Genomic DNA, 14721 nt, shown 5'->3' on the forward strand with positions numbered 1-14721 from the left:
TGGTTCTACGTTCGTCCTCAGTTAAGAACTTTCTCTACGAATTACAAGATAGATTTTAGGGGATGGACAATTATTTTGTCTTTTATTGGAGAAGAAAGTTTATGGTTCTCTTTTAGGCATCGAGTTTAAAATTCACGTGTTTATAGAGGTGTTTAAATTTTGTGGACGACCCCCTAGGGACTGGTGGTGTTAGTCGTTTGAGAATCGATGCAGTAGAGCGACGCAATGCCGTGCTGGGTTGATTGTGCCGATGGACGATCGGCCGGTCGCTCGTAGCGGAATCATGGATTAGAGATTTCCACCTGAGGTCAACTAGAATGAACAACGAGCTGGCACAGGTGGTCTTCGTGATCTGTCGACTCGTTTGTTCTTTATTGCTTGGCTATTTTTAGGCAGATTTCATTTTTATTTAAATTTCTGGAGCACAAAGAAAGTAATTTGTTTTCCTTTTCAAGATCGGTTTGGGGTGATCGTGGTAATTTTAATTGATTTTGTTGGTCGCTAGTGAATAGAGAAAGATTCTTTTGAGGTACTGCCGGTTGTAGTATTTACAGTGTTTTGTATAGATTAATTATTTGCCATAGAATTAAGACTAATTAAATTAAACCTTGACGGCTAAGATGGGTTGAAGTAAATCTTTGTTATAGATTTTAATTAAGTCGCAGTTAAAACGCAATTTTATATGGAAAATTCAAAATAGATAATCTATAACGATATCGTTATGTGTGAATATAATCTATCATGGTTTTTCCAAAACGTAATTGAAGTTCTTTAATACTCAAACATAGAAATGATTCTGTCATTTCTGATGCACGGAATAAGAGGAAGGATATTGTTTTTTACTATTAAAATTTTTTTCAAAATTGTGCATATTAATTTTTTGCGTTTTCATTCAGTTTTACTCTCCTCAAATACTTTGTTCAGTAACATTCCTTTCTTATTGATGCATTTTACAATTCGACTCTTAAATTTTGCTTATTTAATAGAAATTTAATATTTTTGTACTTCTATTATTAATATTATATCATCATATAGTACAAATTTAATGAAACAATTATTTTATTAATTATATATCACATGAGTACAATATTCCTCTAAAACATTCACCAGTAAATATTTAAATTTCCCGCATTTCGCGATAGTAATGTTTGATTGGATTTCATTGGTGGAGTCAATCTATATTCTCTTTCCCCATCCAAGAACTGTCAAGCATTCGATAGTTTGGCATAGTCAGCTGATAGCAAAATGCAATTGAACGTTTCCTGTGATATTTCAAGAAATCGATTGTAATTCTCGTGCGTGACCGTGAAATTTCTTGAGAATCATCGATTCGCGATCTGTTTGCCTTCTACTTCAATTTTTCGAAGAAATTTAGGTAAGAGAAGTTGTAGTTTTATTAATATTTGAAGCAGTTATGTGACCACGTATTGATTTACGATAAATTCATGGTACAGCTAAAGTTAACGACAGTTAATATAATGTTGTAGAACTTCTTAATGATATTTTAATGATAAAATTGTATAAAAAAAATTATAAATTTTACTTATTGCTCTTTAATTCGTGCCTGTTATAGAGGTTAAGATACATTTTAACAATTTCATTTCGCTAAATTAAAAACATACGATATATAAAATATAAAGTATAATTATAGCAATATATACATGTATTTATAACATATGCTTTTTCCAGGGGGATTCACAAGACTTTTTATACACATTTAGCTGAAGCAAATCTACCAAAAACAAAATGCCTCTAAGTGCAGGTCAATATAAATTTAATCCATTAAAATTAGTGAAGCATCTTTATTTTTTGATAGAAAAGTGTTATAAATTTATATATTACTTTTAAGAACAATATCTATTAGGTTACATCAGTTTTTATAATATTAATTTGTATTTTTTGCTTCAACTTTTTTAGACATATCTACAGCTCTTCATTTATTGGAGCATGTTCAAGAAAGGGTGGAGGATTGCAATGACCCCAAACTACAAATGCATACGACTCAAGATATAAAATCCTTAATTTCTCTTTTGGAAGATCCGGTATTCCGCAGCATAGTGACAATTCAAGACTCACTAATCGAATTAAACACTCAACTGGGGCAGCATCCATCTATTATTCCTGGCGATTTTGATATTAACATTAGTGGACAACTGGAACTTTCTGTTCCTAGTACGCCAGTGCAACCGCTTGGATCAAATGTATATCAAGATCTATATCAGGATAGCAGTGAACTAGAAGATCAAAGAGTTCCAGTTGCTCCATTGGTGCATAGCAGCAGCGAAGATACTAGTGCGCAGGTAAAATTGTTTTCAAAATATTCTTAAAATGTATTTTTAAATTCCCTTTGTACTTGGTATTAAATTTTCACTTTATTATAGGTCACAAGCCCAAGTCTTGCGTCAGAGGTTATGGGAATGCCTCCAATAACAACAACAACATATGCTAAGGAGTTCAAGAAGGTTATCGAAGCTGCAGCAAGAGGTCGTCAAGTATTTACTGTGCAGGTTTGTAAAATATATATTATTATAATATATATAAAATATATATAAAATATATATATAATAAATAATAAATAAATATAAAATATATATTATTAAACATTCAGAGGTATTAAGGGCAATAATTTTTTCTTCAAGTTGTATAAACCAGAGGGAACCAGTCTGGGATTCAGTGTGGTTGGTCTTCGCAGTAAGGATAAAGGAGAGCTGGGTATTTTCTTGCAGGAGATACAACCCAATGGCATAGCTGGCTGGTAAGTCAATCATTGATTTGTAAACATAGTTATCAAATAATATTAGAAATCACAAGGTCGATTATTTAATCGAAATATTTGAAGATTATAATAAATAGTTGAATAGAAAGTTTTAGAAATATTTTTACTTTCACGATGTGTAGAACATAATACATACTTTCGGATAAGTTTGAATCACGTTTATGCATTGTATAAAATTCTGAAAATTTTTCCGTGCTTATATAATTAATATATCACGTAGCTTCAAAATTGATGATATCATAGCATGTAGATTATATAAGCAACAATGGAATCTCGCGCGGATTGTTTCGTAATGCAGTTCTTCGATCTTAAAAATGTTCTGTTATAAAAATTGATAAATACTCCAGCGTATCATTTAAAGCATCTAGTGGGCAAAATAATTTGGTATTCTCCTTATAAAACATTCGAGTGTCATGAAAATCAATTGAAACATTATGAGATGCAAGCATGTTTCTTTTTAAACTCTTCTAAATTTTCAAATTTTACTTAGATTCGTTAATTAACTAAAGTAAAATAAAAATTTTCATTCCAACCCATTCAATCAATTAATGAATTTCAGTAGGTATCATATCACTAGCCAACAGTTTAGGATTATTATTTTAACTTTCGAAACTCACAATATTCAATTTCTTTTCTTGACTGTATTAATCTTTAAGTTTTTAATCTAAAGATTGCGAAATAATTTAGCATATTTTATGCTAAAAGTCCTTATATTTTAATTGCGCTCTGAAAGTTTGAATAATAATAAATTTCTTCAAAGTTAAGTCACTCAAGTATTCAAATTCTAATTTTATACTATTATGGAATTATTCTAAACTTTCGGATTATGGTATATATCATTCAATAGACATAGTTAATCTTTTTATGCTAGGAAATAGGGAGAGACAGCTCCGTGATGTGAAACAGCATTCGAATATTCAATACTCTCGTTAAAACACGCAAATGTCGTTACATTATTCGATATTCGTGCCGAATAGCGAATATTGTTCTGGCTGCAGTCGATAAATTAATGCGAATCAAGGTACATGAATATTCGTTTGTTTTGTGCCACGTAAGCTCGACAGATATAGAAAATATGAATATCGACGTCGAAGGACGGACGTGTGGAGATAACGTTTGGAGCATAATCGTGCACGAATATTCGTGAAAAATGTGGAATATTTTTGAAAAATGTCGAATATTCCACATGTTTTGTTTTATACGGAGCATCGATAATCCATAGCAGTCGGTAAAAGTTTAAAGATTCTTTTAAATCAATAAACATATTATAACATGATATTTTATGTACTAATATAAATAGAATGAAAATTTGAAAATTTCCAAAAATTCATTCCAGTCGCTACTACTCCAATTAGATAATTCAGTGTAATTCTTCGTTTTGATTTATAGATAAAATTTTTTTCGCAATATATCTATTTCTATAGAAATATTACTTACTTTTAATCTAATTAATTATGATAATGAAGTTTGTGTTCCATTTAATTAAAACTTTATAAAAATTTATCATACTGTTTTCTTTCACTCACTAATAAATATCCATCAGGTTGGAGCATTAATTTGTCAATTATTGTTAGGAAAAAAAGTTTGTTTACTAGGATTTATATCTAGGATAAAACCTATTGCAAACAATAGACAATACAACAGTACAACAATTTAAGAAAATATAATATAAAGATAAGTGCGAGGCATTTTTCTTTTATTTATTTTTGGGACATAATATACAAAAAAAAAAGAAAATTGAAATGGAACATCTTTGTTATTTGAAAATCTTCTTACTGCAAGTTGTTCCGTCCAATTTGATAAATAGATCATAGGATTAATTCACGCCGTGATATTTACAATCAGTGGATACATAGATGTATTGAGTATTTAATTTACATCTCTATTGGTGTATAACTTTTTAATTAAATAGTTTAAATAATCTATTAATTCCATAGAAGGGCGATGATCATTCTCTTCAATTATTAGTTTATTATTGGCACAGTTTTTATACAATTTTATACAATTTTGATACAATTCTATTCAGCTATAGAGAAATTCAGTATCTGTTAAATAGTCGATTTGTAGCAAAGAGATATGAATTTTTACTTTACTATGTTCATTATATCTTATTCAAGAGTAGTGAATATATTATTCCCGGTTTTAGCATAGCGTTATGTTTTATTGTCTTTATATCGAATCAAGGCACAAAATGCTCACAATTATTTAAGCAAATAATTATACAAATAAACTCGTTTTACTCTTTTTTTCATAATGACTATCTTATTCATATTGGGATAGAATATAGTAGCGCCGAAGTATAAGACTGGTATTAAAGAAATTAGGATGACAAGTAAAGAGGGAGAACAAGCTTTTATTCATATATTCCACACAAAAACATTTAAATCATGAAAAATACATTATAATAAATTTATTCTAGAATTTCTATGAAAACTTATGAATTGGTCATTTTGATCACTCTAGTGTAGTTTCAGTGTTAAATGGTCGTCGTTAGCCTCAGGAAATATATGTATAAGTTTTTAAAATCGACTTCGTCCCTTTGCCTTCACATGTGTAAGAGAAACGAATATATCGAATTTCCATATTTCAGTCATAAAATTCAGCGGAGAAAAGAGATACCTAGAATTTCTTACAAATATACTATCCTATCTATAAGTGACCAGATAAAGTACTTATCCATGATCAATTATCGAAATCTGCTCTTTACGATTAAAGTATTTGATTTTGCATTTTTTCATTTATAAAGATGTAAAATATTTGAAATTCTCATGTTTCTAATTTCCATGTTTGAATACTTTAATTCGAATAAAGGAGCACAAAGACGGCATTGAAAAATACTAGGACTTCAGTTTTCTCAGATGTTTTAGAATGATAGAGAACTTCCACCTTGCAATATTCTTTCTATCATTTTTGAGTTTGTTATATTTTTATAACGTTATGAAATATCTTCACACAGTTTGAACAAAATATGAAAAGTCTTATTGATATATATATATATATATGATTCCACGTAAATGTCATATAATATTAGAGTGTAGTATGTTTCAATCTATTGCGGCATTCAGGACGAAATATATAAAACTCACGTGGCAGTTAACGTGTTAATCCTGTTGTTCTCTTCGGATCTGTATGACCTGAAATGGATATTATGTTTCAATAGGTGTTATTACATAATATTAATCGGATAGTATTATTATATCGTAATAGATATTATTATCATTATTATTATAGTTAATAGCCAATTAATACTATGTAATAATATTTATTGAAACGTAGTATCCATTTTAGGTCATATAGATTCGAAGAGGACAGCGGGGTTAACAGGGTTTTAATAGATATTATTAAAATATAGATAGGTAACATAAGATAAAACGTTATAAAGTATTTAGTTTCTAAATATTATTAGAAATTACAGATATTATTATTATTATTACGATACAGACAACTTTTAAATATTCGCTTTTGCTATTCAATATCATTCTCACTGTCGTGCTTGTGTTCTACTTTTTTAACGAATAAAGTATTTCAACAAGGAAGATATCTAAAGAGATGGAAACGTGAAAACGAAGCCCGAAGAACGGCAGGATCCACTAACTTGAGCGTTATCAATGTTGAATGATTCACTTATGAAACACCCTGTACAGTGTCGTACACGTTCCACGTTCATCGGTGCGCTCTATCAGGCGTGCTTCTTGGCACACCCTGTGTGTACGGTGCGTTGATCGGGTGGTTCGTGGCACGCATGCTCGGTTACCTCTGTCCGGAAGCCTCGCCACCGTGGAGAAAACGATGCTTTCGAAAAAGAGGCCTCCCACTTTCGGCCGAGCAGTCTTCGACTGATCCTCGAGCGAGAAAGGTCGTCGGTATTCGACGCGCGCGCGATACCATCCAACACGTTTCTATTATAGTGTGTGCGTGTGTGTTGAGTATAATCACTCGTCCTCTCTCCAATTCTCTTTTTCCTTTATTCCATCGCTTTCTACGTATTCTTACAAAGTTTCCGTATATTCACCGCGATAGGTATCGATAGCCAGAAATTTTTCGCGGCTAAGGTATTCAGAGGTCGAAGACGAAGAAAGTCTCTTGACCCTTTTTTTTTTCTTTTCTTTTCTTTTTCACTGTTGGTTCTCGAGCGCGTCGCGAGTTCGATGTTCTTTCGGTTCAACGATTCCTTCGCGCTGGTGGAACAACCTCGAGATACTATGCGGTCCCATCGGCTCGTCCTTATTCCGTTCTGTCGTTTGTTTTCGTTTCGCGCCACATAGAGGCTACCCCCGTGCTTTTCTCTGGCGATATGGCCCTTTGATGTTTGCTGATCTGTGGAGGGGCGAGTGAACAGAGAACCGCGAACGTACTATGTTGCTGTGAAACTCGCGAACCGCGGATTCGCCTCACGAAATCTTCAGGTGGTACGTGTTGTGTTTTTCCTTACTTTTGACTCTATCGCTATGTAGAATCACGGGTGATTATAGCGCGAAGCTTGCATCGAAGTAATAGAACGAGAAGTATACGAAAGGATACTTAACGTAAGGGACAAACAAGCATCTGTTGTTCGCGCATTCCTTAAGAATTATTCAAATTTTTAGAAACGAGTAAACAGATCTTGTAAATCTATACAATTTTCTAGGGAAAATTACGTATTACTCGCTTTTAACCACTAACGTTCTAACGTTAGGTTCTGATATCAGGTGGCTGAGTTTTCGTTGTTCTTCTCGTTGCCAAAGGCAGATTTCTGTTAGCGCAGATATTTCCTGAGTTAAAACTTTAACGTTTTTGACACATTGTCTAGCAGAGTTGTATCGTATTTCCTCTAAGTTCTGGATATTCTCGTGATTTTTCAGTTAGAATGCTGTATTAAGCATACGATATCGTTTAAAAAGTATCCTCTCCCGCGTTTTGTGCATGTTGGTGAAATTTTAGTAAATTTTATACGATGCTCTAATACTTCTTTCGACTGTACTATTTATTAGCGTAGTATTTATGCAAAAGTGACACGTCTCTTCCGTGTAGCATGTTGTTTCCTTTTTCTCGCGTCCATGCAAATTTAGAATAATCGTGTCATACATGACGATTGTATAGTTCTCTGACGAACAGATATTACATGGACTGAAACAGATATGAATGGAGAATGAAGTATGAATGCACTATAGTATTCCAGGGTTAGTAAGTATCAACTTCATTTCATAATTACAGTGTCCATTTATTTCTAGTCTGAATGTAATAATTGTAAACGTTAGACGACTTAGAATGGCAGTGTATATGAATTGTAACACATTAAAGTACATAAATTCACAAATAGTAATACACGTACAGTAATTGACGAAATTAAGAAGCTTATTTTCTGTCAAATTTGAAATGGAAAAGGAGCGAGTTATATGAAATAGAATACAGTGGGAGGATTTGTTTGTGTTTATCGCTGGTCAGTTTTTTACTATTTTAAAAGTATTCGCGATTTTTAATCTGTATTGTACATTTAAGTCCAGTACCAAGTGCGTATAGTAAATAGAGCTACCGAGTCGAACATACGCGAGAAATGTACCTCGCAGTTTTGATTCTTCACGTAACATAAAATAACTGGGCCTAATTATTTTTTCTACGTATCTTGAATCATTTTTATAATGTTTAACCCATCATGGACCCAGCAGTAAAATATGAATAAAAGTTTGTATAAACGTAACACAATTAAAAAATAAATCGGAAAATTGATTAATGTTATCAAGATATAGCTGTTAGTACAATAGATTGTTTACAGAATATCACTACACGTGCAATGTTCGTGATTTGATCATGCAAATCGTGAGAATAAAATTGCAATTAAAATTCCAAGTGAACGCAACGTTGATCGAATGGTCCATTTAATGGCTCACCTCTCTCTTCATTTTTGAAATATAAAATTTCACTTGGACGTGGCTTACAATTATGCTTTGTGGTTCAATTGTTAATGTTAGCTTTGATTAGGTATTCAAATTTTGATTACGTCATTGTTTGTAGCAGGTATCAATACGTTGCATTCATGAATGAACGATAGATTAATTATCAGCTTCGGTGAAACGAGTGGAAATTTCTTACTTTCAGTAGGAAATCTGTAAACATGCAGCGTGTTCGTGTTTTTATTACAAATCTAAAAAATAGCTTGGATTCCACGTATAGCGCAAAAGTCGATGTTCATATCCGTTGCTTTTATAGGAGATGAAAAAAAAAGAAAAAGAAATGGATTAAGGAAAAACGATGGAGAAGAAATATCCCGATAAAAGTGAATTCATATCCTGTAACTCTTTTTTCAATTTTGCAGAGCATTTTAATAAGTTGAAGTTTCATATGGAGACTTTTATCCAAGATTGACTATTACGAAATTATTTAGTACTTAATAATTACAATTAGCATATTTGCTATTTATTATAATATTGCTACTAATGTATTAATTTCTTATAGCAACTTGCGTTTTCCCAATTAAAATCGTAAGGATTCGTATTTAAAAATTATTCCACCGAATAATCCTCTAACCTTTAGTATATTATACATAATTTCAACATATGCAATAATATTTATAAAATTTAATATTTTCGTAGATACATCATGTTCAATCTCTATATTATGCTGTAGTATGTTGTACAACATTATCACGCTATATATGGTATATTATATTTGTTATATTATTTCCAAGCTGCAACGATGCGCAATTTGACTCTAGAATTTTTAACAGAATTCAAAAATTCCATTCTTCGAAACTGCAATATTTGTCAGATTTTCCGAAATACCTCATTGTTTCGCGCATACAAATAGTCAGTGCGAATAAGAGTTGCAGGATGTAAAAGGTTATTCGGCCGAGAAACTGTTCTGCGTTACGCGTTTGAAAGACAGAAAGTGTCAGATCGATCAGAATTTACGCAAATAGAATTCTCGTGCATGTATTCGTACATCGAAGGGCTGGAATGCCGTTAAGATATTCGTTTTTACAGAGGTGAAACATGTTTCGCGTACGGCTAAAACGTCCTATAAAAATTAGCTGTTAGATCTGTTTTGCATTTTATAACGTTGCGGTTTAGCGGAGAGTCGAAAGCCAGATTTTCATTCCGTGATTTAGTTCAGCTAGATATTCATATTTTAGATGTTTTTAAAGCTTCAAAACTTGTAGATTTTTATAAAAAGCAGCGAGGGATGATAGAAAGAAGTAATTACAAAGAGTAGAGATTTATCTGAAATATTATTCAGACAGCAGATAATGCGAAAGACTTTTGTTCCTCCTTTAGTTGCGTTGTTATATTTTTAGAATTGGATAATTTTTATATTTTTAGGTAAATAGTAAACAACAGTAGAGAGAGAGAGTCACATAATTTTTAGATTTTAAATAAATAGTAAGAAAAAAAGAGAAACTATACGAAGCTGTACCTAAAAAGAGTTTTCTGGGAAATATAACTCAGATCGTAGATTGTTTATGTGGAGAAAAGTGTTGCTGCTTATTATTAAGATTGGGATCAAGAATATAGTCAAGTTATGAATACAAGTGGGTAATAAAATGAACAATTTTTATTTTTAATTCGTTGGTAATCGGTATCTACATAATAATAATTTCTTGGTGTATAAATTTTAGGATAAATATCCTTGCGTTGATTTAATCGGATTAGTTAAATTGTAGCTAATCGTAGCTATCGGGAGAAAATAGCGTGCAACTTCTTTCTTTTCCCGATACAATGGTACGAAATTTAAAGTTTAATTTTAAGAGCTTGATCTTTCTCTTGTGAGTTGAGATAAAAAGTAGACATTCGTGCAAGGGAAAAGAAAATCAAAGCTTGTCAAATAAGTTCAGGGTTGATTATAGCATGAAAAAATAATGATCTCGCGTTAACTATGAATTTCATATCGTTTGAAATTTGCTATTGTAAAATAATAAATAATTATCGTAGAATTTGTGTGAAATTTTATTCGATTAAAATTTGAAATTCCTTGTCGATAGAAATGAAACAATTTTCAAGTTTTGTTCAAAATTGCAGCTCTTAATCAGCGAAGTATGTCAAGTAGAGATAATAAAAAAGACCGAATTGATTTGTTAATTATGGTCTCCCTAGGGGTGTGATCATTTTCAGGCTTCATTTCGATTTATGTATTTAATTCCCATGATAATGGCTGTGATTTATGTTTTTTTTTTAAACATGTTGCACCGGTTCGATAAATTGACCGGAAACAGAGATAAAAGAGAGAGAGTCGAAATTTTGATTTAAACGATTTTTTCGAAGAGTCACGCCGTCCTGTTCGCAAATAACGGCAATTGAAAAAAAAAAGAAAGAAAAAAAGACACGACAATTTAATAAATCGTAAACGAGAAAAATGTTATTTGTTTATGAATTTTTCGTGCCAGCTTTCGATATTTATTTTAGCAAATCGATGTAGCATGCTTTAATTTAATAAAAAATTCTAGCCACGCTTGGCAATAAAAATAATAAAATATATCAGTATATTTTACACTACAATGACCACAGGAAATTTTTCTCCGAAATTTTTGTTCAGTCTAAAGGCCCAGTTTTCATTATCGATACTTTAACAATACTCAATATCGAACTTAGATGTTTCACGTAAATAAAAGAAATAGAATTTGTGTATCGATTTTTACTTACTATCCAATATCAAATTTACTTTTCGTAAATCATCATTTTCTTCCACGAAATAATTGAACGTCCCTAAAAATTAAGAACTGATTGTATAAAATTTCGATGACGATATAAATAACGTAAAATTCACTACTATCTTGATAGGAAAAGACTCGAAGTATATACATCGGATATTCGTATTCGAGACAGCGAAACATACGGATAAGTGGAGAAAGGTGTAAAATCGTGTGTTTTTATCGACCTGGCTCCGTTCTGCGGGAAAACTGGCGGTGTGTACACGCCTCGAAGGTGAAACTGGGTTAGATCGTCCGTCGGTGTAGGCGTCATCGATCTCAGATTCGAATTCAACGCGAAATTATTCCGCTTTCTGGATTATTCATGCCTCGACAGCATGGCCGGTCGCTGATTCAATCCGAACAATGTTGCTCGATCGATGTCCAGACATTAAATAGACAAATCCACTTTCTACCTCGCTTTTCTTTCTCTCTTTTTCTATTTCTTCGTTTTACTTCTTTTTTGTGCTTCCTGTTTTTTAATCGTTGACGATTGAAGCGATAAACTGAAGCGTTAAACGATATCGGTGCAATTATTTTCTGTTAGATTTCGTTGTAGCATTTGCGGCTTTTCGTGTACGACGTTTTTATTGTCGCTCCTTTCTTGTATTCCAGTGTTCTACGATTTCGTTTTAATAAATCTGTTTATCCTATAAAGGATCATTATTATTCTCTTTCTGTAATCCATTTAATTAGATCTATTTGTTTATATATTTATGTAATTATCCAATAATGTATCTATTTATTTGTTTGTTTATTTAACGAATATTGGCTCTTTGGTATCGGGTACAGGAATACGTGAACTGAAATAAAACAAGAACAAGCACTAATTTTAATTAGTGATTTTTACAATTTCATCTGCGATACTATAGATGTTTTAAAGGAGATTGTACTGCCGTGCAAAAATCTGCTTCCTTCTAATAAGTATCATAGGAGCGTACAATTTATTACAAGTTATTTATGTAATTACTTCAAAATGTTAAGTAAAGTAGTTTCAGTAAGTAACTAATCTTTGTATCATTTGGCGATATGAAAGAAATTGCAAGGGAGATTTTCAAGTTTAATGACAAACTACTGAAAGGTGAACGCCTTCAATGATGTCTGACCAGCAACGGCATGTTTCTACTTACCGCTTCGTCTCATTTACGTTTCCCTTGTTCGTTTTGTAGCGGGTCAAATTAATCGTTTCGTCTTCGCCTTGTCACAATCTTTGTTACGTGTATTGTAAAACGTAACTTGTATTGTTTAAATCACGCAAGGCTTCAAAATATTTAAATTGTATTTTATCATTTTTTAATTTATTCAAGGAAAGGCTAAACATTTCATCGCAACCGTGGTATTACAAAACGAGCGTTTAAACGACACAAGAATTCGAAATATTTTATCTATTTTAGCGTTATTTAGTCTGTTTAAAAAAGATTAAACATTTCCTTTCCATGTAAAGCTAAAATATAATTCTTAGCGAACTAAATATCAAGGAGAGAAGTAATTAGTATCAAGAAAAATTATTCGGGAAATATTTGAACGATAAAGTTACTAGAGTTTTATACGTGTGAGCGGATACATTGCTCTTTTATTTCAGTGACTCGTTGAGAGTCAAGGATTTATCGTTTTAATTCGGCTATCAAACTCCACAGAGAGAAGTTGTTCCATAATACGGTTTGGAATTGCAAATGCATCGAAATGCGCGTGAAATGGCAAATATTTAGAATATCAAAAATCGTACCATCCGTATCAATCGAATATTCATCAAAGCTTTGCGATATTAAAAATTTAGGTTTCTTTTCTTCCTTTCTTTTTTTTTTTTCCAGTAATATAAGTTTCAACCGCCAATATATGCCACATATATTCATGCAACATATTTAAATTATCGATATGGTCGACTGCGTTCCAATATCGACACAAACGTTGACTAAACCGAATTAAAGCGATAATTTTCGAGTTCACTGATTTGGATGGGCGAACGTACTCGTTATCAAAACGATTTCTCCTGTATCAATTTAATCGATGCTTTTCCATGCAGCTTCAATAAATGCACAGTTATTATTTCAGTTAATATCATTTTTTTTTCTTTCTTTCGTTCGCAACGTACAATGGATATAAAGTTATATGCTTAACTTTAACAATTTCAGCGAGTGTATTACGGTCAGAATAAAACAATTATTTTATATTTTTCGATTGAGGATAATACCGCATCCTCGTTACAAGAGCAATATAATTGGAAAAATACGTGGGAGAATAGCTTCTGTAGCGGTATAAATTGAAAATGATAAGGGATGAAAATACGTAATGACAGCTACGAAAATTAGGCTAACGTAAAAAATTGCCTATCCGCTACACTAGACGATTCTCTTAACAAAAACGCAGGGGTTCAATTGCCGTTGAGTAATTTTCTTTTAATAAGCGTTAAGTTGGCAGAACATATCCCTTAAGAAGTTAATCCCTTCGTAACACTATGTGATGGAACTGTCTTGTTATTTGAAAAGCTCTTTATTCTCAGGTTACTTAATTTCGAAGGAAATTGTGATGGAACTGTCTTGTTATTTGAAGAGCTGTTTATTCTCAGGTTACTTGATTTCGAGGCCGTAAACGAAACTACTTCTAAGCTGCCGTTAAAGCGGCAATTCTCAGTTTACTTTAATCGAGCAACTCTTTTCACCTTGATATTGATCACGAACGAAGCTACTCGGTTTTCTCACGAGTAGACAGTTTAATTGCGCGCAGCTAACTTTGAAAATGGAATACCAATGATCCTTTTAATCTTATTCGTAGGAATTTTTTCCAGGCGTATTTTAAATTATCGAAAATTAATTTCGTAGAGGCAGCAAAAATGTTGTTGACACGATTACGAATTTCCGTGAGATACGAATTGAGAAACCATGTTCTACACTAGAGTGGAACAACGTCTATTCTCGTAAAACACATCAATTCGAATAATAACTCGATTACTCAGTTACTCAGTTATCACGTAATAGATGTTAGTTGACTTGCCCAAGTAGCTATAATTTTTCCTTCAAATAATAGGAGTTTGCGTCCGGACGACTAAATTCGAACGCACATTTGCTTACCCTCTTAATTACTTACGTGAGGAGGGGACTTGTAAGGGATTAATTTATATAATTGGGATGGATTGCATTCTCTATTGTCATAGACAGATAACTCGGCACAGTTAATTCAGATAGTGATGGCTAATCTTGATGGTGACGTTGATGTGTATATATATATATATAGGGTAGACTCGTAATTTTCATCATCATAACCTAGATGTGTTCGAATTGTAATAACG

The 14721-nt window shown here is 32.2% G+C and overlaps 1 protein-coding gene across 2 annotated transcripts in view; it reads left to right on the top strand.

Annotated features, from left to right (window-relative positions):
• Positions 1-1209: 1209 nt before the first annotated feature.
• LOC117163749 (multiple PDZ domain protein) overlaps positions 1210-14721 on the top strand; it is a 165595-nt gene continuing 152083 nt past the window's right edge. The window contains exons 1-5 of one of the 2 annotated variants that reach the window (XM_076621840.1): positions 1210-1375; positions 1690-1762; positions 1918-2300; positions 2382-2507; positions 2640-2755. In XM_076621840.1, coding sequence (XP_076477955.1) covers positions 1747-1762; positions 1918-2300; positions 2382-2507; positions 2640-2755 — 641 coding nt within the window. In that variant the 5' untranslated portion in view covers positions 1210-1375; positions 1690-1746. The remainder of the gene's footprint in view (positions 1376-1689; positions 1763-1917; positions 2301-2381; positions 2508-2639; positions 2756-14721) is intronic. The other variant, XM_033346390.2, reaches the window with a different exon arrangement.

The sequence above is a fragment of the Bombus vancouverensis genome, chromosome 9, assembly GCF_051014615.1.
Source record: "Bombus vancouverensis nearcticus chromosome 9, iyBomVanc1_principal, whole genome shotgun sequence".
In the NCBI taxonomy this organism is placed as follows: Eukaryota; Metazoa; Arthropoda; class Insecta; order Hymenoptera; family Apidae; genus Bombus; species Bombus vancouverensis.